Consider the following 27,998-nt stretch of genomic DNA (forward strand, 5'->3'; position numbering starts at 1 on the left):
AACTTTAGGGTTACTGTTCTTACCTCTTTTGGTTAGGTGGTATCTGAGTCTGCCGGCAGGTGGGGGCATAGCTGTTTGGAACAGTAGTAAAGTCAACTTAGACCTGACCGAGCCATTGGCGACAGGCAGCTTACTACTACGCACATTTTTTATTCACCATTTATACTTTACGTAGACCGGCTCGTCGTTTAAACCCGTTTTGGGACATCGGTCACTGGGTACGGCCAGGTATTTCAAATGCTTTGGTTGGTCAGCATAGTTTGGACCCGGGCACGGAATCACATAAAGTTCATCTCCTCTCCAGCCTAATTTACCCGCCAATCCTCTATTCGTTCTCATAAACACTGTTAGCGTTCGAGGTAAGCCTCACTTTCAATTAAACAAGACTGAATGATGATCGTGGCATTACCTGATTAACTTGAACTGCCACTTCCTCTCCCAGTGAGTCGTTTCATTTTGCTCCGCCAGCTACAGCTGACCGCACTTACGCTGAGCCCAAGCCTTTCAAAATCGGCTGGTTCAGAGAGAACAACAATGTTGGAACTCAAACCTCGTTTGAATGAATCTGGTGAGAAACAATAGCCGATGTCAGGGCAAAGCTTGTCTTGATCGACACCTTTGATCGACTAACTGAGAATAGAGTTAACTGGGCAGTGCCACGCGAAACAGAATGAAATAACTAGCTGTCGTAATCGCATAGAGTTAACGTGAGTCACTTTCAATTAGATTAATGTATGATACATGGATCTAAACCGCATTTCGCAAGGCCCCCACATCCTGCAAGTCAAGTGTCATTCACCAAGCTCATCGCAGGTAACACAGAAAGGGTCTTCGTTAAGAACGCTCAATGAGCTGCTATCCTTCCCATTGGAAATAAGCAGAGTTTCAACTGCTCTGCATAACGAGAGCAGATACAACTTTGTCGATTCAAAACCACAATCTTTCTCCTATGATCCGGCAAGATTTTCGACCAAGATGAGACAGCGAAAGGCGGAACGGCATTCAGAAGTCTTATTGGGTGCGCTGCCAATGCCAACCTTCTAATAAGCTTCACCGCATCTGAATCTTCATGACGGATCTTAAGGGTTGTAGATCATCCTGACGCGTGGACCAACAGTTGATGCCATGGCCCCATATGGCTTTTGGAACTCCTTTCCTACCATAAGTCCTGTCTAATGATACTTCTTATTAAAAGCTTTTTGATAAAGTCTATGCAATACCAGGCACGATATTAATTCACCATAGATCCACATAAACTATAGTAAACGATACCTTCGTAAGTTCGGGCCGTAGAACCATTTCAAAGTTAATAGAAACACTCTGGTATAAATATCAGCTGACAAGCCCCCCTTCTCAGAACGTTTGAACCGGCTTCAGCGCTCCAGACTTTCACAGTCACAAAACATAGTCGACATATTTACTTCGAACTTGTCAAGATGATCATTCCGTGTGTCAAAACAATTGTCACTGTCGGCGTTGCCTTCTACGCCACCGTAGCTTTGGCCATTCCCAATTTTCGGCCTGATGTTAATCCACAGGACTTGGTTGAGGTTGGTGACTCTAAGTTTAAGACCCCAAGGTGGATAACAGTCGGTACTAATATGAAAATGTGATGCAGAGGCCTGACGATCTTGTAAGTTAATCGGCTGGAGAAATGAAAACAATAGCATTGTTGTGTGCAGCCCATGGGAAAATAAAATAAAATAGAATAAATTCACCCATCAGTTTCTATGGATTATGTCGAGATGTCTTACTAATTCATCATCTCATAGGAGCAAGCTGATGTTCAAGCTTTTGTCGTAAGTTCTGAACAAACCTCCAAATACAACTACGATTAAGATAGCTGATATTATATTTAAAGAAGGCGCTGGGAGACAAGCTGCAGGAGCCGGCTAAACTTGTGGCCCGAAAACGTAACGGACGTCCTAATACCAATCAAGGTGTTAAAGGCCGCCCTCCGGGAGCAGCTAGAGGCCGTGGCACTGGCAACGGAAGACCTCCCAATATCCAACAGGTTCCGCCCGGAGTAGCTGGAGGCCGTGGCACTGGCAACGGAAGACCCCCTAACACCCAACAGATTCCACCTGGAATCATTGGGGCCCCACCAGCACTCCCTGTTAGCCAACCACCGCCTCCTGGACTGGCTGCTCTCCTAGGCAACTGAGGCCATCTTCCTCTCGGCAGTGGCAACTCACGAAGGTATCATACCCCTTGAACATCACATGAAAGAAATGTTGGAGGAATGAAGGAGGTTGGTTATGGTGTGGACAACGGAGATCGACGATTTGGCTGGGTAGTCAGTCACTGGCTGAGGTGGACTTTGCCTCCAAGATGTACGCCAAACATTATCGCTGTTATGCTGACTTGTGTCTGTTTACGGTCATCTGCTGGAAAAGACAATCTGTGTGCATAACCAGTGTCTCAGTTAACCTTGTCTCGTGATTTGAATGATATGATTCACTGGACCCATTCCATGATTTCTTAACACAATCTTTCTTAGGATAACATATGCCCGTGGGCCGACAGCTAAGTTGATGACAATCTTCTTATTTGTCTTCCACGAGGCGACAAAAGCTGGGAATGTTTTCAGTGGATGGGCGTGATAATACACAATGTTGTAGTTAACTTGAAGTTTTGACAAGGATTCAGTTCGCAACTATTAAAATCCAAACCTCCCTGGCTCTCTGGAGAGAATGATACCGGCAAGTCCAGAAATTTAAGTGTATGGGCGTGGAACATGAGGACGAGTGTTCAATACTAGTCACATCAAGCATGTGGTGAGGTAGCCTTTGCGCTGAATTGTGAGGCATGGCGGTTTGTACACTTTTCCAACCACAATGCAACCTAAAGCCAATCACTTCGACCGTCGTCACCATCCTTACCATCACTACCATCGTCCGACTAGATTGTAATTTCGCTGAGAGCCTCCAGTCCTTGGTTCGTTTCCTCTGAGAACTCATGACCGGTCGCATACCGCCACCGAACTCGGATTATCTCGATAGCAGCACTCGTTCGAACCAGGACCTCGCTGGCATACGGGCTGGTGATTGCCGCATCCGTAACAGCCGAGACCATTGACACACTGGCCTCTCCCAGGCTCGCAGGGGTCGCCTTTTCCTCTGGCTCGTTTCCTTAACCACGGCTTCTATTATGCTCTAGATCAGAAACTGACAGTTTGCTTGAAGTGGATCGGAAGAGATTTCCAGGTAAGAAAACTAACGGTACCATCTTCAACCCAAGATGTATGATACTCGGACCTCATGCTTGAATCCGCGATGACAATATTGGCATCAGCTGCAGGCGCTGCGAAGACCTCTGTCATCGCCGCCAGCAAGACAAGAACTATTTGAATCGGCTTCATCTCTGCGTTGGTTAGGACTGAGATACCCTGCAGTAGTAATGGAGGGCCGCGAGATCAATACAAGTGCCAGAACCAAAGATCGAAAGCGCTGAGCCCTGGGCTGAGATGGCAATCATCTGAGCACCCAAACGGCTGACGGTCAAGTTTTATAACCAGACAAGCGCTCAAGCCTCGAGCATCGTCGCTCGCATTTTCGAGTCACAGCGTGCATCATCTGAACAACTCTCTAAGGTTCTCGGCTTGGCAGTGAAGCAATGATGACTTGCCGCTCATAGCGGTTGTAGTTCACACTGATTCCTTGGTTATACCATATGGACAACTGTCTTTGACAAGAACCCTCAAGTCTGTGCTATGCTCCCTAATTTATATAACTAACGAGCAAGAGATTTATCCTACCAGTGCGGTGAAAAGAACATCGTTTCTAGACTCGACATGCAACGAACCATGTAAAGTACCACGCTGTATGAGGATGTGGAGAACGCCGTCATGAAAACGAGTGCTCTTGTTTAGGCACACATGAGGCACGAGACTGTCTGTTCAACTTGCAATGTCTAACTGCCTCAACTCATGTTCTCGTTAAGAGACAACTCTGAAACAATAGACACGCCGAGGACAAAACCCTACTGGGCAGATGAATGGCCGCCTTGAGACTGCAGGCGAATCAATAGGGCTCGTATGCGTCATGTTCGCTGCGAAAAAAATGTCATCGGCGTTCGATACATCAGACGAGTTGCACTTCAGCCGAAAAATAAGTGCAATTCTCGCCCTGTACGATAACGACCAACCTAATCCGTACGGTCATAGCGACGACGCTCGGTCCAACGCACCCAAGGCCGCGTGGAAGGAGGGCTCAAATGGGCAATTTGTTAGGGCGAAGCCAGACATTTGCGGCTCAGGACCTGCTCTCAAGTCTTTGCAGACCTTCTGTCCGCAAATCGTGGATTCCTAGAGCGCCCTGCCAAGGTATCTTCGCTTTCTCTGTCGTCGGCTCACGGGGACACGTGGTTCGTCAGGAGGCAGACCGACCAAACGGCGCCAGTGGAAGTGTATAGGATTCTCTTGCACCGGAGGTATCCTGTCGTACTCGAACGGAGCTGCCTCCAAAGAGTCGACGGGGCCAGTATCGGGCGTGGGAGGATCCTGGAACCATCTAAACGAGATGTGGAACTTGGACACCTTTTCGAACTGATGCAGCGGCTTCAACCACTCTTCGTGGGGCATTGGGTATCGGGCGTAATATGGATAGGTCCAGATCTGGAGCTCTTTCAAGCGAGGCATTTTGAGCGCCACCTCCGCCCACAACTCATTCCACTTGATCCTCTCAGCGACGGCCTCTTCGACATCCAGCGCCATGTAAGTCTCTATTGGGGCCCGCCATGTGAGATGGACCTTGTTTATCCGAACCAGATATTCGGATGCCGTAGTTTTCATGAAGCGAGAAAGAGCATCTGTGCCGATGAACGAGAATGTCGTGGTATCATAAATAGAGTCGATTGCCTCGTCGTGCATCCGCTTGCAGGTGAGAGGGATTGCCAGGAATGGGCTAAACTCTTGAACAAGCAGTCGGTGCTGGTTCTTCTGACTCGTTAGAGAGGTCTGTTTCTCCTCGCTTCCCTCGTCCGATGAGCTGTCATCGACGGGGCGTAGGACTGGCGGTTCCTCCTCACATTGCCAGTGGTGGCACCACGTTGATACGATGCGGTATCGCCATTCAATGATCGCGTCTCTTTCGTCCGTTGACCCCGGGCCCACGCCGCCTTCGAATGTCGTTGGATCGGCCGGCGGAGCGTTCAGCACACGGCTGAGCTCAATCTCGCGGTTATCCTCGGCGTCCAGGTCCGCAATGCATTGGCAATGAGAAAGAGGCGCCAAGGCAGATGCGCTAGATTTGTACACGTGTTGAGTTGATCCAGCGGACAGCCAGAGATAGCCGTAAATGCTCTGGCGGATTTCAAGGGGAAGGGTAGAGAAGAAGCTTGACTGCAGCTGTGAGTTCGGCATACTAGCGGGCGAACTAGGCTCGTCGGTGATTGTCAGCTGAGCATCCGCGTCAGCTTCATGCGACTCTTTCTGAACATTCTGTATCACTGCCATCGTCACGAGGAAGCCGTATGCAATGATTCAAGAGACAAAATGAGATGATGGTATATAAGAAAACATTGACGGTAGGTAAATTGCTGCCTGGCACCACACATGGGGGATTCCCCTCTTGTGCTGTGCCACCTCCTCAAACAGGCTTAACGCGGTTTACGAATTCAGTTGGTCCAATGATGATACCGCTGGTCCTGAAAGGACGTCGTTGTGCATGAAGTTTCCTCCATCTTAACCAACACCAAGAGCACATGCCCTCTCGACTCTGCATCTTGTGATGAACCCATCGCCCAATGTTGTCGCTCGGCAATGCCAGCAAGGTTTTTCCAACAAGCGAACAACAACAAACCATTACGTACCCCGGCGTCTGTTGGTGGGGTTTGCAAACATAAGCTCAATGATTGGTCAATGCGAGTGTATCTGGGGCCGTTTGTCTTACCCCAGAGATTCAGATCCAGGGAGGATGAGACGGCTCTCTGATCTGTGCTTATCTCTGAGGGCTACCCTAGACCGCACTGTCCGACCAGACGCGCAAAGTTTACCCATCAACAAAAAATCTAGCAGTTTTCCAACTTGCGTGAGATAAGCTCCTATCGTCATTCAACTGACCGGCGTTGCTCGTTTTCGCGGCAGCCATGAGCCGTCCTTCGATCCAGCGGCTCGCCCAGCTCCGTGGGGCATCGGTTCGGCGCGCTTCAACGCGGCTTGTCTGCCCCAGATACCAGACCATCTCGGCGGCTAGCCCGACACCTCGGCAGGAGACCCGATACCCAACCCTGGCGACTTTCACGGGTCTGCAGTCGCGGAGGCTGTTCAGCAGTACGGCACGGAGACTCAATGAGGCTGAAGATGAGGAGGATACGGGGAGCTACAGTGAAGCCGACCACGAGCATGCTGTCATCTCGACGTTTGACCTGTTCTCTATCGGGATTGGTCCGTCTTCGTCTCATACCGTTGGGCCCATGCGCGCCGGCAACATTTTTGTTGCCGATTTGGCGGAGGCGAATCTGCTTCACAAAGTCAACAAGATCCGGGTTTCCATCTATGGCAGTTTAGCATTGACGGGCGAGGGCCACATGACGCCTTCTGCTCTCCTCCTTGGTCTTGAGAGCGCCGATGTGGAGACCGTCGACACCGCGTATGTGCCGGAGAGATTCACCGAAATCAAGAACTCGAAGAAGCTGTTCCTAGGCCAGGGACTGCCAGATGGCAAGGGGAAGGAGGTTGCATTCGATTATGAACGCGACTTCGTCTGGGAATGGGGCCGGAAGTTGCCGATGCACAGCAATGGCATGCGCTTCACCGTCTTTGACGAGGATGGTTACGTGTTGGCAACCAACGACATGTTCAGTGTCGGTGGCGGTTTTGTCGTCAACGGTGCTCTGTCCATCAACCCGGATGCGACGCCGTCTTCATCGTCCTCGGTGACCCAATTGGAATCTCCGGACGGATCCGCGGAGAGTACCGGAAGACACCCGGCCGATCTGGCAGAAAACATGTTTTACAAGGAGATCAGACGATCTGATGCCGCTGGTGACCGTCGGACTGGTGCCGAGGTCAAGCCTCTTGAAGAGGCAAAAGACGACACCATGCTGCTGGAGGGTACACAGGCCGGTCTCTCAGCAATAACGTCGACGTCAACTGGAACCGGCCTCGGTGAGTCCGAAGGCAGCGAAACGTCAGAAAGTGGGACTTCAGGCCCTCGCTACCCCTTTCGAGATGCCACGAGTCTGCTGGCTTTATGCCGCAAGCATAACCTAACCATTGCTCAACTCGTGTACGAGAACGAAAAGAGCCACGGCTACACGGATGAGGAGATCTATCACAAGCTCTTCAAGATCTGGCAAGTCATGGACACGAGTATCTTAGAGAGCGTACAGGCGCCACTGGACACGAAACTCCCTGGGTCGCTCAAGCTTCATCGACGTGCCCCGGCTCTGTACCGGAGGTTGACTCGAGGGCTGTACTCCACAGCCGGACACACGTCTCCGAACCCTCTCGACAATGGAACCAGTGACAAGGCTTCTCTGCCGGGCGCAACCTCTGGATCAGGAGCGACTTCTGGAGCACTAAGCAAGTCTAAGGGTCAGGGCCTCAGCATCGGCCGCCGCCAACCGCCTCGGATCCTCGGCTCCCTTGACCATCCCATCACACCCTCCCCCTCGCGACGCACCACGTTCCCTACAATGGATTACCTGACAGTCTACGCCATCGCGGTCAACGAGACAAACGCGGCCGGCGGGCGCATCGTAACAGCCCCTACCAACGGCGCGGCAGGCATCATTCCCGCCGTGCTGAAGTACACCATCGAGTTCATCAGCGACGACCCGGAACGTGATATTCCAACCTTCTTGCTCACGGCTGCCGCCATCGGCATGTTGTACAAGCGTGGCGCAACCATCTCCGCTGCCGAGGGCGGTTGCATGGCCGAGGTGGGCGTTGCCTGCTCCATGGCCGCTGGTGCCTTTGCGGCATGTATGGGTGCCAGTCCTGAGGCTATCGAGCAGGCTGCCGAAATCGGCATCGAGCACAACCTTGGCTTGACCTGTGACCCGATCGGAGGTCTCGTTCAGGCTCCCTGCATCGAGAGGAATGCGTTGGGTGCTATCAAGGCGATTTCGAGTGCCAATCTGGCTCTGAGCAGTGAGACGGGCACGCAGAAGGTTAGGCTAGACGACGCTATCCGGGCCATGCGTCTGACGGCGAAGGGAATGAGGAACGAGTTCAAGGAAACGAGTTTGAGCGGACTGGCGACCAGCGTGCCTTTCAATATTCCCGTCAGTGTTCCTGACTGCTGAGCATTTATTTCATAGGGCTTGTCCTGGGTTTTGGCCGGGTTTCAAATTAAAATAGACTGGGAAGACATAATCGATATTTCTTTTTGCTCGTTGAGTGAATACTAGCATAGAAGCATAGTCCTGTTGCAACGGCGGTCCTGCCCTTATCGAGATGTCCATCTGCCGCATGAGACGTGTCGTTGGGGTGTCACAGGTTGACGAGTACCTTGTGTCGATCTAGATATGCCGCTTTATACTCGAGATGGTTGGATCACGCAGATTTGAATCACGACCGACTTGTTTGACTCCGTTAGTTCCTGTTGCTTGAAGAAAATAGATTTGAAATTTGCGCAAATGAAATCTAGATACATTAAACCCCATCTATATGTTGCCGCTCGATCTTTTGTCCACCTCACTAAAAAATAGAATTATGAATGCGTTGGGCGTATTTCTCGTCACTCCGATATGGTGAAGCGTTGACGCATTCCGCTGTTCCTGGTGATAGCTCCCGGCTCCCTTCCGCTCAGACACCGGGCGGGGGTTGCCAAACAGAAGAGACAGACTCTCCGGAACATCATCGGCTTGACCAGAGATCGGGCTACTCAGGAGGGGACTGATTGGACGACCTTGCCTGAGTCCTGGACCGAGAGAGTGTAGCCGTAGCTCTGCGAGACCGAGTAGTAGTCTTCACCTCTGTACTGGCCGTAGTTGGTGCTGTAGCTCTTGTCCCAAGACTTGGTGTACATGGAGCAGTAGGTTCCCTGAGGGATGTTGTTCTCGCTCAGGACGTAAGCGTTGAAGAAGTTGCACGCATCGTAGGTGCCGTCGCTGTTGGGGTGGTCGTGGTCGTACTGGGTCGTCGCCTGGCAAGCGCTGGCACACAGGCTAGGGTCGTAGGGGCCAGGGTAGTACTTGGAGCCCATGTATGAGTTGGGAGCCTGAGTAGCACCGCCAAAAGCGAAGGGACCGTCAAAGTCGGCAATCGGAGGGGGGGGCGCGAGCTTGTTGTAGCCTTTCAATAACATGTTAGCTATCATCATGAATGGGAGGAGAGTCTGGGGAGTAAAAAAGAAGGCGCATACCATTCGATGCGGTGATGCCGACGTGGAAGTCGTTTCTCCACTGTCCCACGTTCGTGGCAGCTGCATCAGTGACTCCAGCGCCCCAGAGCGTGCACTTGTAGTTGGTAATGCTCTCTGGGTCGACGCAGGTATCGCTCGGGGTGAACTTGGGATTCCTCTCCAGGAACACGTTGAAGCCGTAGCAAGCAGGGGCAGCGTCGCAGTACTAGGCAGGTTTAGTCATTGCTGCCTCTCGTGGCAGGGTTGGAACATACCTGTTGGCACTGGATAGTGTTGTAAGTCTTCAAAGTGTAGAGTCCCTGGTAGCCAGGCCCCTCAACCGAGGCTTTCTTTCCCTGGAAAGACAAGCTGTACCCTTGGGGGACCGGCGCGTCGCTTGAAATTTGGTCAAGCGCAGACGACGACATGAAGGAGTCGTAGGTGTCCGGCGAGGGTACAGGTCCATAGCCGTCAGGCTCTTGGTTGGAGCCGGTGCATGTCGAGCTGCGACCCTCCAGTTCTCGCTTTGTGACTGCGACAGGGTTCTCAACAGCATCTTTAGCAGCATCAGCTTGCGCCTTTGCTTTGTCGTACGTTGGCTTTTCGGAGCTAACACCAACGGCTGGGCCAATCTTGGTCGGCTTGGGCTCAGCCTGCGAGTCATGTCAGCCTTCCAAGTGAAGAGAGAGTCGTCGGCAAGGAGGCTACTTACATCAAAGACGCTCAAGTCGATGCCATCCTGAGCAGCGGTGTCACGGGGAGCAACAGGGGTAGCAGCGGTGAAGCCGGCGACAGCGGCAAGAATAAGAGCGGAACGCATGTTGAAGTCGAGATGTGAAGATGTGAAACGTTGAGACGATCGAGTTGATGAGGTTGAGCGAGCTCAGAGACTGATTGTCAGTTGATGGCGAGTGTGATGATGAATCGAGATGAGTGGAAATGAGGGAATTGGGAAGGCTTTATATCTCGGCCAAGTCATGTCAACACGTAGATCTGAAGTGCCGCGCGGATACCCTCACTTGGGAGAGACCCGTATTTCCTTTGGGCGTCCCACACCGACAACTTCACGAGGAGAGGTTAGAACGAAGGCCCAAACGGTTTGTTGTTCGGCTCAACTTAACATCGCTTGATCGAAGCGGCGACGTGCGTGGTTGGTGTCAACTAGACTGGCCGTCCTTGTCTGTGCGGGCGCCCAGGCACCTCCAGCCGGTGATGGGGCGCCTTCAGCTCACGGCAGGCAAGCCTCTCTGCTTCTTTTCTCCTCAACCGTCAGCCTCTCCCTGGGCTGACCGCTGTCAAATGAGCCGTATCAGCCATCTTCTTGGCATTCGTGAAGCAACAGATCGGGATTGCAGCTACCAACGTAGTCATGTTGAGCCGATAGGGATATACGATCATGGACCGATTAACTGACCCCAAATGGGTCATGATCTCTGCATTGATCAGCATCGGAAACCATGTAAATGTGATTTAGGAAGGCAAAGATCTCCGATTACCAGTCCAAGCGACATCAACAGTTAGCAAGGTGCCGAATTCCCGGGACCGTTCCAAAGCCTCGGGACGGGATTCCCAGACTGTCAACCTGGGTGGGAGACCCCCGATCTTGCGGTTTGTTGATTCATCCCACGTGGCTCAAAGTCCCCTCGCTCAGACAAGCACTAGCGAAACCTGTTGTGCTAGCAGAAGCTTAGCCTTAAGCTGTCTCAGGGGAGAAGCATGCAAGGGCGCCTTTGGGCTCGCCGACACCCATCAACTGTTACTTATCAGCCTGAATAGAAGCAAAGCTAAGACGAGCATTCGTATGCAGCTTAACTAGCTTTTCACCTAGTGCGGCACGGAGTGCAAGCCTCGATCAAGTAAGACCGCACACTAACACCACTAACTCGGACAATTTGCAGCGGGTCTCTTCCCGAAAAGATTCTTCCGGGAGGACACTGGTAAACAACGACGCTGAAATGGGGTTTTTAGACCAACAACAATCCTAGCTTGGTCTCCCAAAATGGATCCCTTGCGCAAAGCTGGACTTACTGACCCTTGACCTGCAAGCGCCCCTCGAACAAACTATTGATGCCTTGAGCCATGCGGACGTGTCTCAGCTGCGTACTGCAGCCAATAGAATTGGTATCGGGCCCGGTCAGCTGTGCGCTGGCGCAGGCAGTACCGGCGGCAGCCTGGTCGTCGACGCGCGCGTCTAGCTCCTCTCTATCGGTAAGGACACACTAGGAAAGCTGTTCGTGGGTAGACGTCCATCAGCCGCACGAGGGGCCGGAGTTCAAATCGGGGCCGGCGCTGACGAAGCTGGCATCAGACCAGGCCTGACCATCGTCCCACGTGTTTTTCTTTGCCTTGACACCGTAAATGTAATAACATTGGTTGTCGCGTCGGTGGTGCCGATGTTTTCAGCTGCCAAGTTGCTGGTGTACGTGGCACACGAGGATTGTGTGTTGCACCCTCCGTCGCCGTTCTCGTAGACTGTATTGCGCTCGAATTTGATGTCGCCCGGCATGCTGTTATCGGCCAAAACGTAACGCTTGTTACCAAAAGAGATGACACTCTTGACAACATGGGATAATGGGTTGCGGTCAGAGGCGGAGCTGCCGCCGCCAAGTTTGACGCTGTAGTTGTCGACCACATGCTTGAAGCCACGATACCAGCGGCCGAAGTTGTTCTCCAAGACGATGCAGTCCGAAATGTTGATAGGGGAGCCAACTTACCTAGGGTTAATGCCGGTCAACGTGACCAAGCGGGAGGAATGCTGATGCTGGGCATGTGGTTAGGGTCGCCAGAAACCGATACCATCGTTGAGTTGAGTGAGATACTCGAAACACAGATGCTATTACCATTTCCCGAACCTTGCTTTAAAGACATGCCATTAGTGCTACAGCCTGCTGTAACCACGAGGAAATTAGACGTGGACAATTTCATCAAGGTTAGTATTAGTGAAAGTATTCAAAGCATCTAGCTTTCAAGTCTCGACGTCAATGCAAGCCATGACTTATCAAGTTGTGAAACGACCTTTCGGCGAGTGTTGGTGCATGGGTTTTGAGGTTATTGAGTGGCTGGAGATCTCCCACCACAAAGGTTCTTGCATGAATCGCTTGAGTTATCCATGCTTGATGAACTCGTAGGTGTATGCCTATTCCGGAGGCGGGATCCTGCGGACTACCTGGTCGATTCCTTTTAGTCTGGTGAGCCCAAAGATGCTGGTTTCCGAATCGTCCGCTATTTGCCTCCTATAGAAGCCAGCCATTTATGCCAAAACTCGTGCTCCTCTGCCTTAGCACACTTGGAGGGAACAGGTGGAAGACCTTTACGGTGGAATGGCTCTCATGGTTCCGCCTCCTGTACAGAATTCTGCAAATATTTGATAGAATTCAAGGCCTTTAATTCTTGAGAGATCATTACGGACATGTAAGCCTGTTCCCGAGTCCACGATAACGCTGTTTCTGAGAGGGGAAGTATCCTGGGGACTGACTGTAGAAGCTTTGGATGCAGCGTTGAAGGACGGGGAGTTGGTGCTTTAGTCGATCTCTCTATCAAAGTCTAACTCTTCCTGATTCAAGTAAGAAGAACGCTGACTCTTCTTCGTGGCAGATGACGGCGAATTCGCTGGAGTCGCGTTGCCTTAAGAGGCTGAGACCTGAGAGGTATAGGCTTCACCTAGAGGCTGCATCTAGGAGGCAATTCTAGACTAACATAGTATTCCTAGAAACCAGCGGCTGCAGGGATGTTGTTCCCAGGAATCACTCTGCAGTGTCACTCTACAGACTGCTGTTCCCTGGAACCATCTCTAGGTGCTGCAAACTTCGGCCAAAGCACGAGGCAAGTTTGCAATGAAGGAGGCGCTTATTCTATTGATTCGTCTCAACTAACTCGATTATTTCAGTGCCGCTTGTTTTATCCCGAAGTCAGCCGAAAAGATTTTGCAGATGGATTCAAAGCGCGTGAGGTAGGGTTGAAAAGTTATAGCAACGTCGCCCTCTAACCGGTGCTATTATTTTCTCTGCCATAACAGGCACCAAGAATATCAAACATTAAGCATAGAGGCCTAGAGGTAAAAGATTGAGAAGCTTCCAACTGAGCGTCAGATTCCAGCTATGCTCTAAGATGGTTCAAGATGTTTCTTGACCTCTTCCCACATCTTCCTCTAGCTGGTCCGGAAGAGGCACGCACGCAGTATACTCCGTGTAAGTCTCCTCTAGAATAACCCCTGAAAGATACTAATGGTAGAGAAAAGATTATGATGCAGGGGGGGGGGGGTTGGGTTGCCAGCTCAGTCCGCGCCTGCAAATATCTCGAATCACTGGGCCACAGGCTCGCTCCAAGGCCCTGGCTTGGCGGATCTGCTAGACCCCAACAAAGAAACTGCATATCACGAAACTATTGCGGATGACGTTGATACTTATTGTGATGTCAGCTCACTAAATCTGTTTGGGGTTGAGTTCGGTGCTGCAAGCTTTGATCTTGGCCTAATACCAACATTATCAGGAACAAGTCTTTTCGAAGTTCCAGGAGCGGCCCTCGGCCCCAATACAGAATCATCTACAACGAGAAATGGTCTGGAAACCACAAAGAATTATGACCCAGAGGCCGAAAACCAGCAACTGAAGAACAAAAGCAATACGAGTAGCATGCCAGCAACTCTCGATGGTTCGTGTGGTCTACAAGTCAGAAGTCCCTGCTGTGTGGAGTTGCAGCTCATCCTACTGAATGTTCGGAAAGAGCTTCAGCGTCAGAGGAACAAAGCTGATCGATGTTTGACCGCCTGTTCCTTGGTGTCTCGGCATCTTGATGATTTGTCAAGAGTTCATGAGAATTTTGCTGTGGACCTCGCCAGCAATCCAGGGAATGTGACCAAGGTTCGTCAACTAGGAGCACAAATTGAGAGGTTGAGGGAGCAGTTGGAGAGTGTTGGTTGATTGCTGTGGAAATTGAAGTTTATCTATGGCAAGGCGTTGAATTCTACATGGCGTTCTTAGGTATTTCCACATGTACAGTATCAGTTGGTCTTTGACAAGCTACTGGATACGTATCTCTTAGCAAGACAGAAATTCACTAAAAAATTCAAACAAGCGGCAGGGCAGGCGTGAGGGTGCGGCGCAGATTTCCTCGCAACTCGGAGTGCCCACCCTCTTACAATATTGTAAACCTGCGTATCTTGAACTCTTTGTTTTATATATTTACATGGCTACATTCATTGCCAGAACCATGATGCATTCGGAGGCGTAATGCCAGTGCCCGCTTAGCAATAGTCACTGGATATTTCACCAAGACAATCTCACAACTGACTGTGATCTACTCAAAGTCCAGACCCAGACAATAGAAAGGCAAGATGTCGATTCTGGAGTTCACGAACGAATCTTGCTGGGTTTCAAGTGAATTGGTCATGGTTCAGCCCCCTAAATTCTAATCAATCGTCCTGGCAACTTGGCCGAGCGGTCTAAGGCGCCAGACTCAAGAAAAGAGGTTCCACCTTCGAATCTTCCCCATAGCGGGGTGTATTCTGGTCTCGAAAGAGGCGTGAGTTCGAATCTCACAGTTGTCACGTTTCCTTTTTGTTTGCAGATTGTCTGATTGCACCACAGGTGCTGTGGCATACTCCAATGCGTTGGGCCAGTGAGTACAGTGCAGTGAATCGACCTCAGAGTCGATGGGTCGACAAGAGATTGGATTTTTGATCTGGCCGGGCCCCACAGATGAATTCGTTGTGGGAGTCAACAGCTCACATCCTGGTCCTCGGCGGCCGCTGCTTGTTGATTCTGCACCACGGGACGTAGTTGCAAGTGAGACTGCCTGAGCCAGTTCCAAGTCCTGGAAAACGACTCGCTTGCAATCCCGTTCTCAACGCCGCCCCCAAAGATGAGAGGCATGATTGCTTCATAGACCTGACTATCAGCGGTTGGTTATCCGCTTGACCCGCTTTTCCGGCCTTCTCTCCGTCGGACCTGATGCCTTTTCCGACTTAAGGTTTGCGCGGCCTGACGTGACAACAAGATTCTTGTCAGCACCCACACCGCCTGAGCTTGAGGATTCGAAATGTTCCATTTGAGGATTGCAATTGGTGTGTTGGTGTTCTTTGGCCCAAGCATATGGAGATTAAATAAGCTTAAAGCGCCGAATAGTACGTAGAAGTCACCAGAAAAGAGAAGCGGCTTCCTGCCCATATCTTAAAGTAGCTGGCAATGGAGTCTCTCGACGTCTGAACTAGCGATCGGCAATATGTACGCTCCTCGGGCTTCCGTCGCACTCAGTCACCCCGAACTGGACTGGGGACCTAACGCCATACGGACAACATTGCAGCGCAATCAACACCATGGCTGCGCGGTAGGCAAAGAGTTTGTTGAATCCTTCCGGCTTCTCAAGCTGTTCCCCGCACCCCGCACCCCCGGAGTTCCACTCTGCACCTTGGCTTCTGTTTCTTAGCCTACCAAGTACACAATGCAACTTTCAAGGGTTTGATGACGATAATCCTGTTTCCCATGTCGTTACACAGCAGATAGTTACCGCGATTCAGGTAACAACAGCTGCATCGAGGGCCAACTGCCGCTCATTGACTCAGACAGTCTCCGCCTCAATATGGGGCCGTGGCCTCCCCCGATCCCCGGTTGCTCGACCCAATTGCCCAGCATTTCGGTTCGCAAAATCGCCCAGAGAGGCTAGTTTACAATCTGCTACCCCTCATATCGTATCAACAATGGAGAATCGACGAGGAATAGTCGGGCTTGGCGTTGAGATATAAGTGTGGGCTAGATGCAACACAGCTCGTCTCCTCAGGTGAGAAGTTGCAGTCTTCGCTCTACGACCCGCCATGGCCTTTGCAGTAGTTGCCGCCGGTCTGTTTCTCTCGGGCGTTCAGGCACAGTCTTCGGCTCTGTCTGAGAGGCCTCTGCCCGAAAAGGCTCAGATCATTGACCAGAAGAGCTTCAATGTCTTGGAGGTTGTGCCACCGCCTTATGAGTTCAACGCCACGTCGGTAAGTCACGCATACAAGTATGCTCCTTCACATGCCATAGACCGAGGAAAAACTGATCCAGAAGCAGGAGTTCCTCTGGCCGGGGGTTACTCATGAATCTCTCACCGAGAAGCCTTTCCACATCTACGATGCTGAATTCTTCGACATTATTGGCAGCGATCCGTCGCTAACTCTGGTTGCCACTTCTGAAACAGACCCCATTTTCCACGAGGCCGTTGTCTGGTAAGCTCAAGGAAAGCTTTGGCGTATAAGTCTTGGTGACTAAGATCAACATAGGTACCCTCCGACGGAGGAAGTCTTCTTCGTTCAAAACGCAGGACCTATCGCTGCGGGGACGGGCCTCAACAAGTCATCGATTGTTCAGAAGATCTCGCTGGCTGACGCCGAGGCCCTTCGCACCGGTTCTCTTGGTACTCCCGAGGTCGAGGTTGTTACTGTGCCGTCAAGCCCTCAGGTCATCAACCCCAACGGTAATGCACGCCCTTAACCAAACAAAGTTATTATTCATGGGTTTCCGCTAACGTAGCGCAGGCGGAACGAACTACCAAGGCCAAATCATCTTTGCTGGTGAGGGTCAGGGTGACCATGTCCCATCGGCACTCTACCTGATGAACCCACTCGAACCATACAACACGACCAGTGAGTGGCATTCCTTCCACATCTTGCAAGAAATTCGAAAATTGAACGTTCATGATTCTAGTCCTTGTCAACAACTACTTCGGCCGACAGTTCAACTCGCTCAACGACGTGGTTGTTAACCGCCGCAATGGGGACATCTACTTCACCGACACCCAGTACGGATACTGGCAGTACTTCCGGCCCGAGCCGGGTCTAAGGAACCAGGTATATCGTTTAAACCCCAAGACTGGCGCGCTGACTGTGGTTTCTGACGACTTCGTGTCGCCGAACGGTATGTTACAGCCCTATACACCATATTGCAAGAGCCAGAAATGTGGCACATGGCAAAATTCTCGTCACGACTGGAGCTAAATTGCAATCTCCGACTAGGAATCACTTTCTCACCCGACGGCACATACGCGTATGTAACCGACACGGGAATCAGTCGGGGTCGTATGGGTCAAAATTTTACTCGGCCAGCCACAGTGTAAGACCCCTCTTCAACCTTTCCTCCTTGATGCCTGCTTATTTATATTCCAGTTACCGTTACGAGGTCAAAGAGGATGGAACGTGGGAGAACCGCAAGACATTTGCCCACACCCACGCGCGTCTGCCAGACGGTGAGCAACCTCCTTCTGAGATAACAAAGACTGTACAAATACTGTCGCTAGTGGGATTAGTGACTGATTTGCCTGGTAAATAGGCGTTCACACCGACTCCAATGGTAACGTGTATGCCGGGTGCAACGATGGGGTTCATGTTTGGAACCCATCGGGTAAGCTTATTGGCAAGATTTACACCGGCACTGTCGCTGCCAACTTCCAGTTCGCTGGGGATGGACGTATGGTTATTACCGGCCAGACCAAGTTGTTCTACGCAACCCTTGCGGCTTCTGGGGTTGCTTTGACGTAGTAATACATAAGTCGGAAGGGGGCTTGAATACGTGCGGAGCCAAAGCCATTGCTGAAAAGCTTAATCGAGACAGAGAAGCTAATGAACTGAAGAGTAACGTTTCTTTGAGACTCTCAGATTCGGCTCACCGGACTTGAGGTTATGAGGCACATTCTAAGCCAATTCATTGTCGGTTCCAGCGCCAATAGGTTTGTGAAATCAGGTCTTCCTAGCAAGTAGGTGCTGCAATACGAGCGCCGCATTCAGCTTTACAGTTGAACCCTACCTTACACAAGGGCTAGTTTTGAAAAATATGACTTTCTTTTCATTTAATGTGGTTCAATGGCAGATCGTAAGAGGTACAAGAAGAGAGCGAGTTTCAACGACTCCAACTCTAGGTTGTCTAAAATGGTCGCGGCATGGTAAGAGAATGTCGAGCGGGCAACTCTGCAGGAGACTCGACGGAGAAGCCCTCGAGATAATACAGACGTCAACTCGTCTGCCAGTGGCACACAGGTGTGGAAAGGCCGTGCGCTTCCTGGTGACATTCCGTGGGGGTTGGGATGCCATATTATGGGCCTCGTGGAAGCCCCAGCCAATGACATAGTGCCATGTTGAATGACGTAGGCAGCCATGCCCCACACCATTTGCGCGCTCTCAGCAAAAACGCCTTTGCGGTCGTCGCATTACGAGCTCACGATCTCCAACTCAAATTTGACGACTTCCTCTTCACCGCCGCCTCTTCTGCTTCCCTGCGACGAGCAGCAGCAGCAGCAGCAGCAGCACCAGATGTCGGAATCACAGCCTTCAGCGTGGTCATCCCGCGCAGACCTTCTACTACGGCCCGTCGAGCGGCCTGTCGGGTACCTGAAGCGTGCCGGCATCGCGGCGTCGTACCCCCTCCGCGGCATCTGGTACTTCTTACGGAACAAGGAGTTCTACCCGCTGTTCCTGAGCCGCCTGCTGCCCCTATCCATCATTTCGTTCCTCGTCTATTTTATCCTGTTCACCTTTGCATTCTTGCCCCAATTCGCGCTCCTGGCCATCTTTCATGGCTGGGGCGCTTGGGTCAATACCGTGGTGCTGGTCCTCGGAGAGGGGCTCGTGGTGATCCAGGGTCTTTTTGAAGGCTTCTTTGTCGACGAGTGTCGAGTGGATGTCTTTGATGTGAGTCTTCTATGTTTCACCTATCCTGTTGTGCAGTGTACTGATGGTGCTCCCCAGGCCACCCTCATCAAGGAGTCGCATACAGACCTCGTCGCTCCCCACAGGCTCCTCTTCCATGATGCCCCCACCGCAGTCAAGATGCTCGGCAAACCGACAACCCCTGCCGTCTTCACCCCCTGGTCCATGATCCAGATCATCGAACTCATCGTCTTCCTCCCGCTAAACTTCGTCCCGGTGATCGGCACCCCGGCCTTCATCATCATCACAGGCACGCGGTTGGGCAAGCTGGCACATTACAGATGGTTCCACCTGCGGGGGTTGAGCAAGAAGGAAGCTAAGAAGGAGATCAAGTCAAGGACTTGGGAATATATCTGGTTCGGCACGGCTGCCATGATCCTTGAGCTGATCCCCGTGCTTTCGTTCTTCTTCTTGCTCACCACGTCGGCGGGAGCCGGTCTTTGGGCGGCCAGAATTGAGGATGAAAAGAGACGGCAGGCCACGGAGAGCTTGGTGGGAGAGCCCCTTCCGCCACCGCCGCCCTATGAGGATGATCCGGTCTAGATATGAGATTTTTGGCCTATATTTCAGTAGCAAAGCAAGCAAATCAATTGCCCATTCGCTCCATTCCTCTATTCTTGGCCTGAAACTCCCATTGCGGCATACGCTTTCTGCTCTTCGCCAACCATTCAGTGCTGAGGTTGAGGTCGAGCTGCCCTGCCAAGGCGCTCCCTGAGTAACTGTGCCTTACATTGTGGTGCTGGAGATGATCCAACAGCCTGGCTCCTTCCGGCTGGTATCAGGTTCAAAGGGTCAGCGGAAAAGTGACCTGGGTACCTAACTGCATGGCGTGATGACCCCTGGGAGCCTGGGAGCCTTGTGAAAGGTGTACCTTCCTCGATGAATTTGCCTGTCTTAACTCTCATCAGATCATCTGTATGGGTCTGTTTCTTTCTGTGTCACAACCACAGGTTTCGGCCGGAAATATCGACGAGGGAAGGATCATCTTGGGGGGAAACGTGCATGAAATCACTGATTACCTTAACTGTGATGTGGGCTTGTATGTCGTTGGATAGCTCAAGCATGTCACGAAGCCTTGGAGATATGCTCTCTTACATGTTCAAAACTTCCAGCTTGCTTGACTAGCGGACAGAATTGTTGATGCTATCTTGAAAAAGTTGGGTAAAGTGCTTGGTTGAGCACCACGATGTGCCGGTGTTCGTTCCTGCCCAGCAATGACTGGGCGAGATGGTTCTTGCTCTTCACGAGGTGACCCACCCGTCTCTTTCCTCCACCGGAAAGCACGCAAGTGCGTGAGTGCCTCAGCTTCATCGGTCCTCTGTCTTATCTCGATGGTGAGAGGGAAGGAGGCAACAGCTTCCTGCTGCCATCGAACTTCACAGCTGTTCCGCAAGGTTCTCTCTTCATCCCCTCTCTTATCCTATATAATCCTTACCTATTCCCTTCTTCCCACTCTGATTCTTCTCCTCTGCATTCTCTCTTCCAATCTCATCACTCTTTTTCTTCTTCTTCTTTCAATCGTCACACTCTCTCCCTCACTTGTCTTCGTTCCCTGCGTATTCAACCTGCTGTCCTGTGTCCCCTACGTATTTTACGTATTCCACGTGTTTTTCCTGCACCTAGATCAACCGACATCACCGACCGCCCGAGATGTGGATCTCCCTCATGGCCATGATGGCCTTGGTGTAAGTCGTCTTTCTTCTCATGATGACGTCCAATCAGTCGAGACAAGGCAATTCTGACATCCGACAACAGAGCTGGCGTCTTCGCCCAACCAACCTGTCCTGCGGCGGCTACCGCCACGGTCTTCGTCACGGTCGACTCAGCCAACGACGCTGGTGCCTCGATCGTCGTCCAGACTGTGACTGCCACCGTTCTGCCCTCTGCCCAGTTTCCTTGGTCTCCTGCCTCTCCCAGCATCCCGGCCACTCTCACCGTCACTATTGACAGCTATGACCCACCTGCCGGCAGTTCCCAGTTCACCGGTCCGAAGCCTTGGGAGTCATCCCCTGCCCAATCCACCGCGTTCACTGTTGTCACTGCCACTGTCGCCCCTCCCAGCCCCAATCCCCCCGTTGGCATGCCTCCTGCTTCCGCTGGCAACGATGGCACTGGTGGCCAACAGTCTGCCACCACGAACTGCCCGTCTGTCACCACCAACCCTGATTCTGGTGGCAACGCTGATGGCGTCACGGTCATCACCACGACCCTGCTCAGGACCAATGCCAACTTGGATCAAGCTACGCCCTCTGTTGACACCGTCGTCGCAACTTTCACAGTTACTTTTCCACGGCCTGCCGCCACTGGCTCTGTTCCAGGTTCTGCCTCGACGACCGGCACCGTCGACCCTGCTTCTGGCGAACTGTTCACATACACTGTCACTGCACCTGCTGCTACTGGTTCTCCCTCTGTTCCTGGAAATGACGGTGCCGCTACCTCATTCACCACCACGCTGTACCGCACGCGTCCTGGATCTGCTCAAGGCACACTTGCCGTTGACACACTTGTGACTTGCTTCACAGTAACTTTTCCTTCAGCAACTGGCACTGCGCCTGCTATCACGGGCGTTCCTGTACATTCAGCCAATGTTCCAGGAGGTGTCCCTGGAGGTGGTATCCCCGGAGGTTCGGTTGGCACAACGACTCGCTACATTCCCACCATGGTTCCTGGCCCTGATGGTTCGCTGAGCTACTCTATTGATACTGTGGTATCAACGTTCACAGCGCCCACCGCCGGTTATCCGCCTATCGCTGGCTCTAGTGTGATCACTACGGTCATTCCTGCGTACCCGTCTGATAGGCCCTCGGACGGAGTTGCAACCGTTGTCACCACGACTTTGTACGCTTCCCCTGCCAGTGCCAGCACTGACAGTCAGCCGATGGACCACTCGAATCCTTCCGTTGTCGTTCTCACACTTACAATTCCTCAGCCATCGGGCGGCGGTCCTGCTACTTACACCACTGTGCTAGCAAGCAACTCTGGGGACATTGGCATTGGCGGCGCGAGCACTCCGGCGGCTTCCACTGCTACAATCATCCAGGTGGTGCCAGGTTCTGGCTCTCCCACGTCTGCGCTTAGCGTAATTACCCCAACCTTGATTCCCGGCGGCTACGGCGATCCCTTTCTTCCTGGTGCATCCGGTGTCCCCGCCTCAGGTGTTCCCGCCTCTGGCATACCGGCTTCCGGTGGTCCAATTTCTGGTGTTGTTCCTCCTTCTGGACAGACTCCTGCGTTCCCGTGGGCCGGATCTGGAGCTTCTCAGGGCACTTTGGAAGCACCCGTAACAGTCAGTGTTCCTGCATCTGGCGTTGATACCACAGCTGCCAACGACTTCCCGGGTGGCTACGGTGACTCGGGCCAGACCGGTGTTCCTCCTTTTGTCCCTGGTCCTGCAGTCATCTTGACTGTTACCCAAGCAACTCCTGTCGCCGGTTTCTCAACGCCCCTTGCAGGTGTGCCTACTTCTCTTGTTGGCGTCCCAGCATCCAACTTCGATGGTCCCACATCTATCATGGGTGGCTATGGCTCTGTTGTCGTCGTCAACCCCGCAACTCTTGTCTCATTCCCCCAGGCCACGCCCTCTGTCGTAACCCTTTGGCCAGTCACCTCAGGTATCAACTCTGCTCTTCCCGCCGCTACGACCAAGACTTCTTGCTCAAGCACACTGTCTTCTGAGGTTGCATCCACGGCCGTGCTTACCAGAACTCTGGTCAACGTTGTTGCTGATGCAACAACGACGTACACGTTCCCCTACGAGTCGCTAGGCACCACTGTTGACGCTGCGGGCGGTGCTGCTACCACTGGGACTGCTGTGTCCGACGCCACTGTCACTGCTTCCACCATCACTGGCTCTGCTGCCGTCACCGGTACTGCTGTTGTCACCGGGTCTGCTGTTATCACTGGCTCTGCAGTCACCTCCTCTGCAGTAGCTATGTCCACTTGGCAGAGTGTCATCATTCAGAGCTCCGTCGTGCAGGTATTCACCACTGGAGTCTTCACCAGCATCATCCAGTCCACCGCTATTCACAAGCGCTACGTGAACACAACCGCGACAGTAGTAACACCAGTACCGACGCCAATCTGCACCGGCACCACGGAGGTCGGCAACCTCAACCTGGATGTGGGTATCTTCCTCCTTGTTTACGCTTCCTGGCACTGACCTTTTTTCTAGTTCGACGATGTATCAACCGGTCCCTTCTTTAACCCTTACCACCGCTTCTGGTTCTCAAAAGGATTCTTGGTTGGCCCGCCCCCGCTGATGCCATTCCTTCCGTCATCTGGCGGCCGCCTGATTGAGTTCGTTCCTCCCATTCTTTCGAATACTTCTGCGGACAATGCGTCTGGCGACACGGCACAGATTGGCATGGGAAAACTCGCTTCGTCTCCGTGTTTCCAGTTCGACTTCCTCGGCATGAATTTGGGCTGCCACTCCGACTCCGCTGTCCCCAATCAGATTTGTACGTTCACTTTCACAGGGTACAGGTGGGATGCCAGCGCCACCAAGGAGATCGAGGCCATTAGTCAAGATGCCTGGGTCAATGCCTGCAACAAGCCCACCGATTGCCCTCTCACCCCCTTCTCGGCCGTGGAATTCACCGGTCTCAGCTCTATCCTGGTCACCTTGCGTGTCGATGGCCGCCCCCAGGTATGGTGGGCCGATGACCTCCGAGTTGGCTGGAGCAAGAACGATTGCGTGACTGCAAGCTGCAGACGACAGACCCAGCCAACCGTCTCCCAGCACCACGGTCCTATCTGGTACTGGACTCCGACTGGCTTGAGGGCGTTTTCGTCTTCTAGAATCAACCGCGTTTTCTGAGCAGAGTACAGAAGTATTGAAGTTGATGTCAAGGATCGTCACGAGGATGACGGAAGATTGCTGTGCTGCCACACCATTTGATCCAATTTTCTTGGAGACTCACCGCGAGTCGTAATGTGTGTTCGAGATGACGATGGGGAGAAAGGACCAACTGCACCTATGTATGCTACTGCAAGTATTCTACATGAATGATTTTGGAGGTCCAAAATGATTACCTTGTTCGGTTTTACTGACATTTGTTCGATTGATGCCCACTTGAAGTTGTCTCATGTGGCCCCATGCCTTGAGATTGGATCTATCTATGTCATTTGAAATTGAGTGTCTCAATGACCAACCATGAAGTTGGGCATGAGCCTTGAGTGAGAGACTTAGCCTCTTAGTTCCAATGACAACTTCCCTCGTTAATGACTTCACATATTGTTTGACGTATCAAACAGCCTCGTACTAAAGACATGGAACATTGATCAACACTCAATATCAGTGGCGATTGCTGCGGACGAGGATCGCGCGGAAGAGGCAGTTCGACATCGTCAACCAACAACACCAAACCAAGATCGTTGATCTTGGGTTGCCGCTCAATCATCAGAAGAAGTCAGACCAGATGTACAGGGTAATGCGGCCTGGAAGCTATAATCGCGGCGGTTTTTTAAGACTGTTCTCGGGCCGCTACCCGAAAGAACGCCGGGGCCGGAATCGGCCGATGGCCGCCGAAGGTTCACGTCACCTGGCGGTGGCTCCGCAGCAAGTTCTGAAGGGCACTGAGATCGTGCAGCCATTTGCGGGAATGATGGCACGGACGGCAACCCGGCTAATCTATTCGAGCCTCCTGCAGGCCATTTCAAACCTTCGGGCAAAGATTGCCCGTGCTGTTGGCAATGTAACAGGGCACCGTTGCCCAAGGGCGTGCAATTGGGCTCTCGCTTAGCCGATGCAACCCCTTACTGCGTGTGGTTTCTAGTGGAGGCCATTCCCCGCCGTCCAGCAGGCCAAAAGTGAATGTTGCCGTGGCCGGGGTCGGCATCGGGGTTATGGATAATTGCGCGCGCTGCCATGACTCAGGTGATCTGATTAAATACTGTCTCAAGAGGACGTTCGCATGAACCTGTTTGGCGTCTCGACCGAACTGCTCGACATAAGAAGAGCAGACTGCGGAATGAACCTGGGTTGAACGGTCTCTGATCACCGCATTGGCTATTGAAACTCGCGACACTGCCTAAGAGTTCCCACGCTTGCATGAGCCGATAAAGCATGACGACATTGACAAACTCAGTAGAGAGATCGCTCAAGCCGTTAAGGATCTCGCTTGGCGTCCCCAGATTGGCGCCGCTTTTCCGAAATAGGGAACCATGAGCACGACTCTAGACCACGCCCAAGATGCAGAGAAGAGGCATGCGCAGATGACAGATGTGTCAGTTCGCGCAGACTCCGATCTGGAGAAGAGCCGGAGCGATGGAGCGAAGGAGGACCCGTCGTCCATCTTGCAGCCGTCGTCGACATCAGACGAGGATCGATCCGGGGTGGCGCAGGACGCAGACACGGACCCAAATGCCGGACACGGGGCCGAGACCTCTAGCATCGCGGGCCGGGTGCTCAGTCGAGTAACATCAAGGTCGAGTATCACGCCAAGTCTACCTCCCGATGGAGGCGTGACCGCATGGATGGCCAGTGAGTTGGACTGAGATGACCCGATGAGCCCGCCAGTCTAACTTCCCAACAGTTTTCAGCGCCCACTTGGTCATTATGAATACCTGGTGAGTCTGACCCCTTTGAACATCCATCATATATGAACCGAGCTGACAACCACAGGGGCGTCGTCAACTCCTTCGGTGTCTTCCAGTCCTACTACACCACCCTGCTCTCCCGGCCGCCCTCCGACATCGCCTGGATCGGCTCCTTCGAGGTCTTCCTCCTCTTCTTCATCAGCACCTTCAGCGGCCGCTTGACCGACGCCGGCTACTTCCGCCCGCTTTTCGTCATTGGTTTTCTCCTTGTGTCCCTCGGCATGCTCACCACCTCCTTCTGCACGCAGTACTGGCAAATCTTCCTCGCACAGGGCATTTGCCTTGGGATCGGCAACGGGTTCCTGTTCTGCCCGGCGCTGTCGACAGCGTCCACCTACTTTGACAAAAGGAGAGGTTTGGCGCTGGGGTTCGTGTCAATTGGCAGCTCAACGGGCGGGTTAATATATCCGAGCATGGTGAGGCAGTTGCTTCCGTCCGTTGGGTTCGGGTGGACGATTCGCTCCATTGCCTTTGTGCAAATGGGCACACTGGTCATTGCATTCATGTTCCTGAGACCCCGGGTGAAGCCGAGGAAAGCGGGTAGCATTGTCGAGTGGGCGGCATTCCGAGAGTTGGAGTACACTTTCTATGCCGTCGGGTCTTTCTTGGTAAGCGAGAGTATTCCTCTTTCATCTGGTTTTGTTATTGACGTGACTTTGGTACAGAACTACCTCGGCGTTTTCTTTGCCTTCTACTATCTAGCCTCTTACACCCGCGACATCATTGGGTTGAGCTACGACTCGTCCCTTAACCTCTTACTCGTCCTCAACGGCGTGGGTGTGCCAGGCCGCATCCTGCCAGGCTACATCGCCGACCGTGTCGGCTCGATCAACACCCTCATCCCCATGTCCCTTGCTTCCGGCCTGCTCATGTACTGCTGGGTCGCAGTTTCGTCTACTGCAGGCCTCTACACCTGGACGCCCTTCTACGGTATCGCAGCCAGTGGGATTCAGAGCCTGTTTCCCGCTGCGCTGAGCCAGCTGACAAACGATCCAAGGAAACAGGGCACGCGGATGGGTATGACGTTTACAATCGTCAGCTTTGCAGTATTAACGGGGCCCCCGATTGCTGGCGCCATCATTTCCGCTGAAGGCAGCAAGTACACCGGGGCGCAGGTCTATGCGGGGACTTGTTTGCTTGCGGGTATGTGTTTCTGGGTTGCTGCGAGGATGGTGAAGACGAGAAAAGCAGGCGGGGGACTATGGTTCAAGACCTGACGAAAGGGCAGATGATCCTTAACTTTTATTAATGAATAGTGTTATATATTCATTAGACATTACATGTTAATATTTTTAAGTGTAATGATCTACAAAAACTGATGCTGCACTTGCTTAATGTGTTCAAATTCACGTAATATCAACTTACGTAGGTTTTCGTTTTTTTCTTGGTTTGTCATTGACGAGCCAGTTTAAGATCCGTACCAAGTTTGCTCACTATATGCCAAATATCGTCCATGTTCCGATATAGATGCAGCAACCGCTTTCTCTGGCGTATTCATGAGATTGGTGTGGGATAAGACGAGAATCTATCGCATCATCTTCCCGAGCATCGCGTCGATATCCTGCCTTACAACCAGATCTAAGAGGCCCTCCAGGGATACATCCTCCTTCAGACCCAAGTACACGTACCCCGGAGTGAGAAGATACCAAGCCTCGGCCTTGCCATGCGCCGCCCCAACGTGCTCTCTCGCCCAATCCCGATGAAGGTGCGCATGGATCGGCAGTCTCTGACCCGCATCCAAAAGCTTGACCAGAAGCTTCATATCTTCGCCGATTGCCCTCACATGCTGGGACCGAGCCAGTGCTCTGGCGCTTGCGCGACGGCGTCCGTGAGGAGGCGGCCGTCGAGGAGGATCGTCATCCCGAGCTTCGAGCCCGCGCAGCCGTGGCAGCACGTCGTCGAGGCGACCCAGTCTTCGGGCTCATTGGGTCCTGAGGGTGTGTATGAGCGGAAAGCGAATATTCTGGGTCCCCCTAGGTAGAAGCGTGATGGTTGCCGGTTGGCTGGGAGGAGAATGGGGGCCATTGTGTCTGGAACTAATAAGTGCGACGCTGGGGTTAGAATTGTCCAGAAGGTTGTAGTGATGAGCAGATCAGTCGTTCGTCACGTTGAGTGATTCATGTGTGTCAGTTATTGCGGATGAATGGAGGTGTGTAAACCTGATATTGGTTTTGAGTCTGATGAAGTTTAGTGGATAGAGAGAATTGAGGTGAATTCAAAAACCTGAAACGAGACGGCCTTTTTGAGCACAGTCGTGTTCAAGCTCGGTCCACAAGGAAGTCGGTCAATACATTCACTCTGCACCGAGGGGATTGGCATCTAAAAGAATAAGGATGGCTTTCTGGTCTGATCACAACTGGTGTAGTCGCACAGCTTGGGAAAGCCGATATTGGTATTCGAGCTACGGCGGGAAGTCTGAAAGACCCCTCTCTGCAGACGTCTGA

At 52.3% G+C, this 27,998-nt stretch overlaps 10 protein-coding genes and 1 non-coding gene across 11 annotated transcripts; 6 read left to right on the forward strand and 5 right to left on the reverse strand.

Moving 5' to 3' along the window:
- Nucleotides 1–4,306: 4,306 nt before the first annotated feature.
- Nucleotides 4,307–5,455, reverse strand: ColSpa_00033 (uncharacterized protein; the record flags this gene model as incomplete). Its single annotated transcript, XM_049266245.1, has 1 exon — nt 4,307–5,455. The coding sequence occupies one exon, from the start codon at nt 5,453–5,455 to the stop codon at nt 4,307–4,309; it is 1,149 nt and encodes a 382-aa protein (XP_049122202.1).
- A 632-nt stretch (nt 5,456–6,087) lies between these two features.
- Nucleotides 6,088–8,250, forward strand: ColSpa_00034 (L-serine dehydratase; the record flags this gene model as incomplete). Its single annotated transcript, XM_049266246.1, has 2 exons — nt 6,088–6,913; nt 7,151–8,250. 2 exons carry the CDS (start codon nt 6,088–6,090, stop codon nt 8,248–8,250), a joined length of 1,926 nt encoding a protein of 641 aa, XP_049122203.1.
- Nucleotides 8,251–8,831: 581 nt separating this feature from the next.
- On the reverse strand, nt 8,832–10,110 carry ColSpa_00035 (uncharacterized protein; the record flags this gene model as incomplete). The annotated part of the gene is made up of 4 exons (XM_049266247.1): nt 8,832–9,241; nt 9,312–9,516; nt 9,566–9,943; nt 10,003–10,110. The coding sequence occupies 4 exons, from the start codon at nt 10,108–10,110 to the stop codon at nt 8,832–8,834; spliced, it is 1,101 nt and encodes a 366-aa protein (XP_049122204.1).
- Nucleotides 10,111–11,314: 1,204 nt separating this feature from the next.
- Nucleotides 11,315–12,089, reverse strand: ColSpa_00036 (uncharacterized protein; the record flags this gene model as incomplete). The annotated part of the gene is made up of 3 exons (XM_049266248.1): nt 11,315–11,509; nt 11,659–11,999; nt 12,026–12,089. The coding sequence occupies 3 exons, from the start codon at nt 12,087–12,089 to the stop codon at nt 11,315–11,317; spliced, it is 600 nt and encodes a 199-aa protein (XP_049122205.1).
- A 2,622-nt stretch (nt 12,090–14,711) lies between these two features.
- Nucleotides 14,712–14,835, forward strand: ColSpa_tRNA_001. Its single transcript has 2 exons — nt 14,712–14,749; nt 14,792–14,835. It is a non-coding gene; the product is annotated as a tRNA-Leu (tRNA).
- A 1,263-nt stretch (nt 14,836–16,098) lies between these two features.
- Nucleotides 16,099–17,793, forward strand: ColSpa_00037 (gluconolactonase; the record flags this gene model as incomplete). Its single annotated transcript, XM_049266249.1, has 8 exons — nt 16,099–16,263; nt 16,304–16,485; nt 16,540–16,733; nt 16,795–16,902; nt 16,964–17,173; nt 17,272–17,302; nt 17,422–17,501; nt 17,585–17,793. 8 exons carry the CDS (start codon nt 16,099–16,101, stop codon nt 17,791–17,793), a joined length of 1,179 nt encoding a protein of 392 aa, XP_049122206.1.
- Nucleotides 17,794–18,405: 612 nt separating this feature from the next.
- ColSpa_00038 (uncharacterized protein) lies at nt 18,406–19,500 on the forward strand (the record flags this gene model as incomplete). The annotated part of the gene is made up of 2 exons (XM_049266250.1): nt 18,406–18,939; nt 18,976–19,500. The coding sequence occupies 2 exons, from the start codon at nt 18,406–18,408 to the stop codon at nt 19,498–19,500; spliced, it is 1,059 nt and encodes a 352-aa protein (XP_049122207.1).
- A 1,107-nt stretch (nt 19,501–20,607) lies between these two features.
- ColSpa_00039 (uncharacterized protein) lies at nt 20,608–23,773 on the forward strand (the record flags this gene model as incomplete). Its single annotated transcript, XM_049266251.1, is given in 5 exon segments — nt 20,608–20,642; nt 20,713–22,672; nt 22,970–23,077; nt 23,129–23,414; nt 23,433–23,773. The coding sequence occupies 5 exon segments, from the start codon at nt 20,608–20,610 to the stop codon at nt 23,771–23,773; spliced, it is 2,730 nt and encodes a 909-aa protein (XP_049122208.1).
- Nucleotides 23,774–25,119: 1,346 nt separating this feature from the next.
- ColSpa_00040 (aspyridones efflux protein apdF) lies at nt 25,120–26,771 on the forward strand (the record flags this gene model as incomplete). The annotated part of the gene is made up of 4 exons (XM_049266252.1): nt 25,120–25,438; nt 25,491–25,524; nt 25,580–26,162; nt 26,220–26,771. 4 exons carry the CDS (start codon nt 25,120–25,122, stop codon nt 26,769–26,771), a joined length of 1,488 nt encoding a protein of 495 aa, XP_049122209.1.
- Nucleotides 26,772–27,079: 308 nt separating this feature from the next.
- Nucleotides 27,080–27,316, reverse strand: ColSpa_00041 (uncharacterized protein; the record flags this gene model as incomplete). The annotated part of the gene is made up of 1 exon (XM_049266253.1): nt 27,080–27,316. The coding sequence occupies one exon, from the start codon at nt 27,314–27,316 to the stop codon at nt 27,080–27,082; it is 237 nt and encodes a 78-aa protein (XP_049122210.1).
- Nucleotides 27,317–27,333: 17 nt separating this feature from the next.
- ColSpa_00042 (uncharacterized protein) lies at nt 27,334–27,579 on the reverse strand (the record flags this gene model as incomplete). Its single annotated transcript, XM_049266254.1, has 1 exon — nt 27,334–27,579. One exon carries the CDS (start codon nt 27,577–27,579, stop codon nt 27,334–27,336), a length of 246 nt encoding a protein of 81 aa, XP_049122211.1.
- Between the last annotated feature and the right edge of the window lie 419 nt (nt 27,580–27,998).

This window comes from Colletotrichum spaethianum, assembly GCF_022836535.1.
Source record: "Colletotrichum spaethianum MAFF 239500 DNA, contig01, whole genome shotgun sequence".
Classification (NCBI taxonomy): Eukaryota; Fungi; Ascomycota; class Sordariomycetes; order Glomerellales; family Glomerellaceae; genus Colletotrichum; species Colletotrichum spaethianum.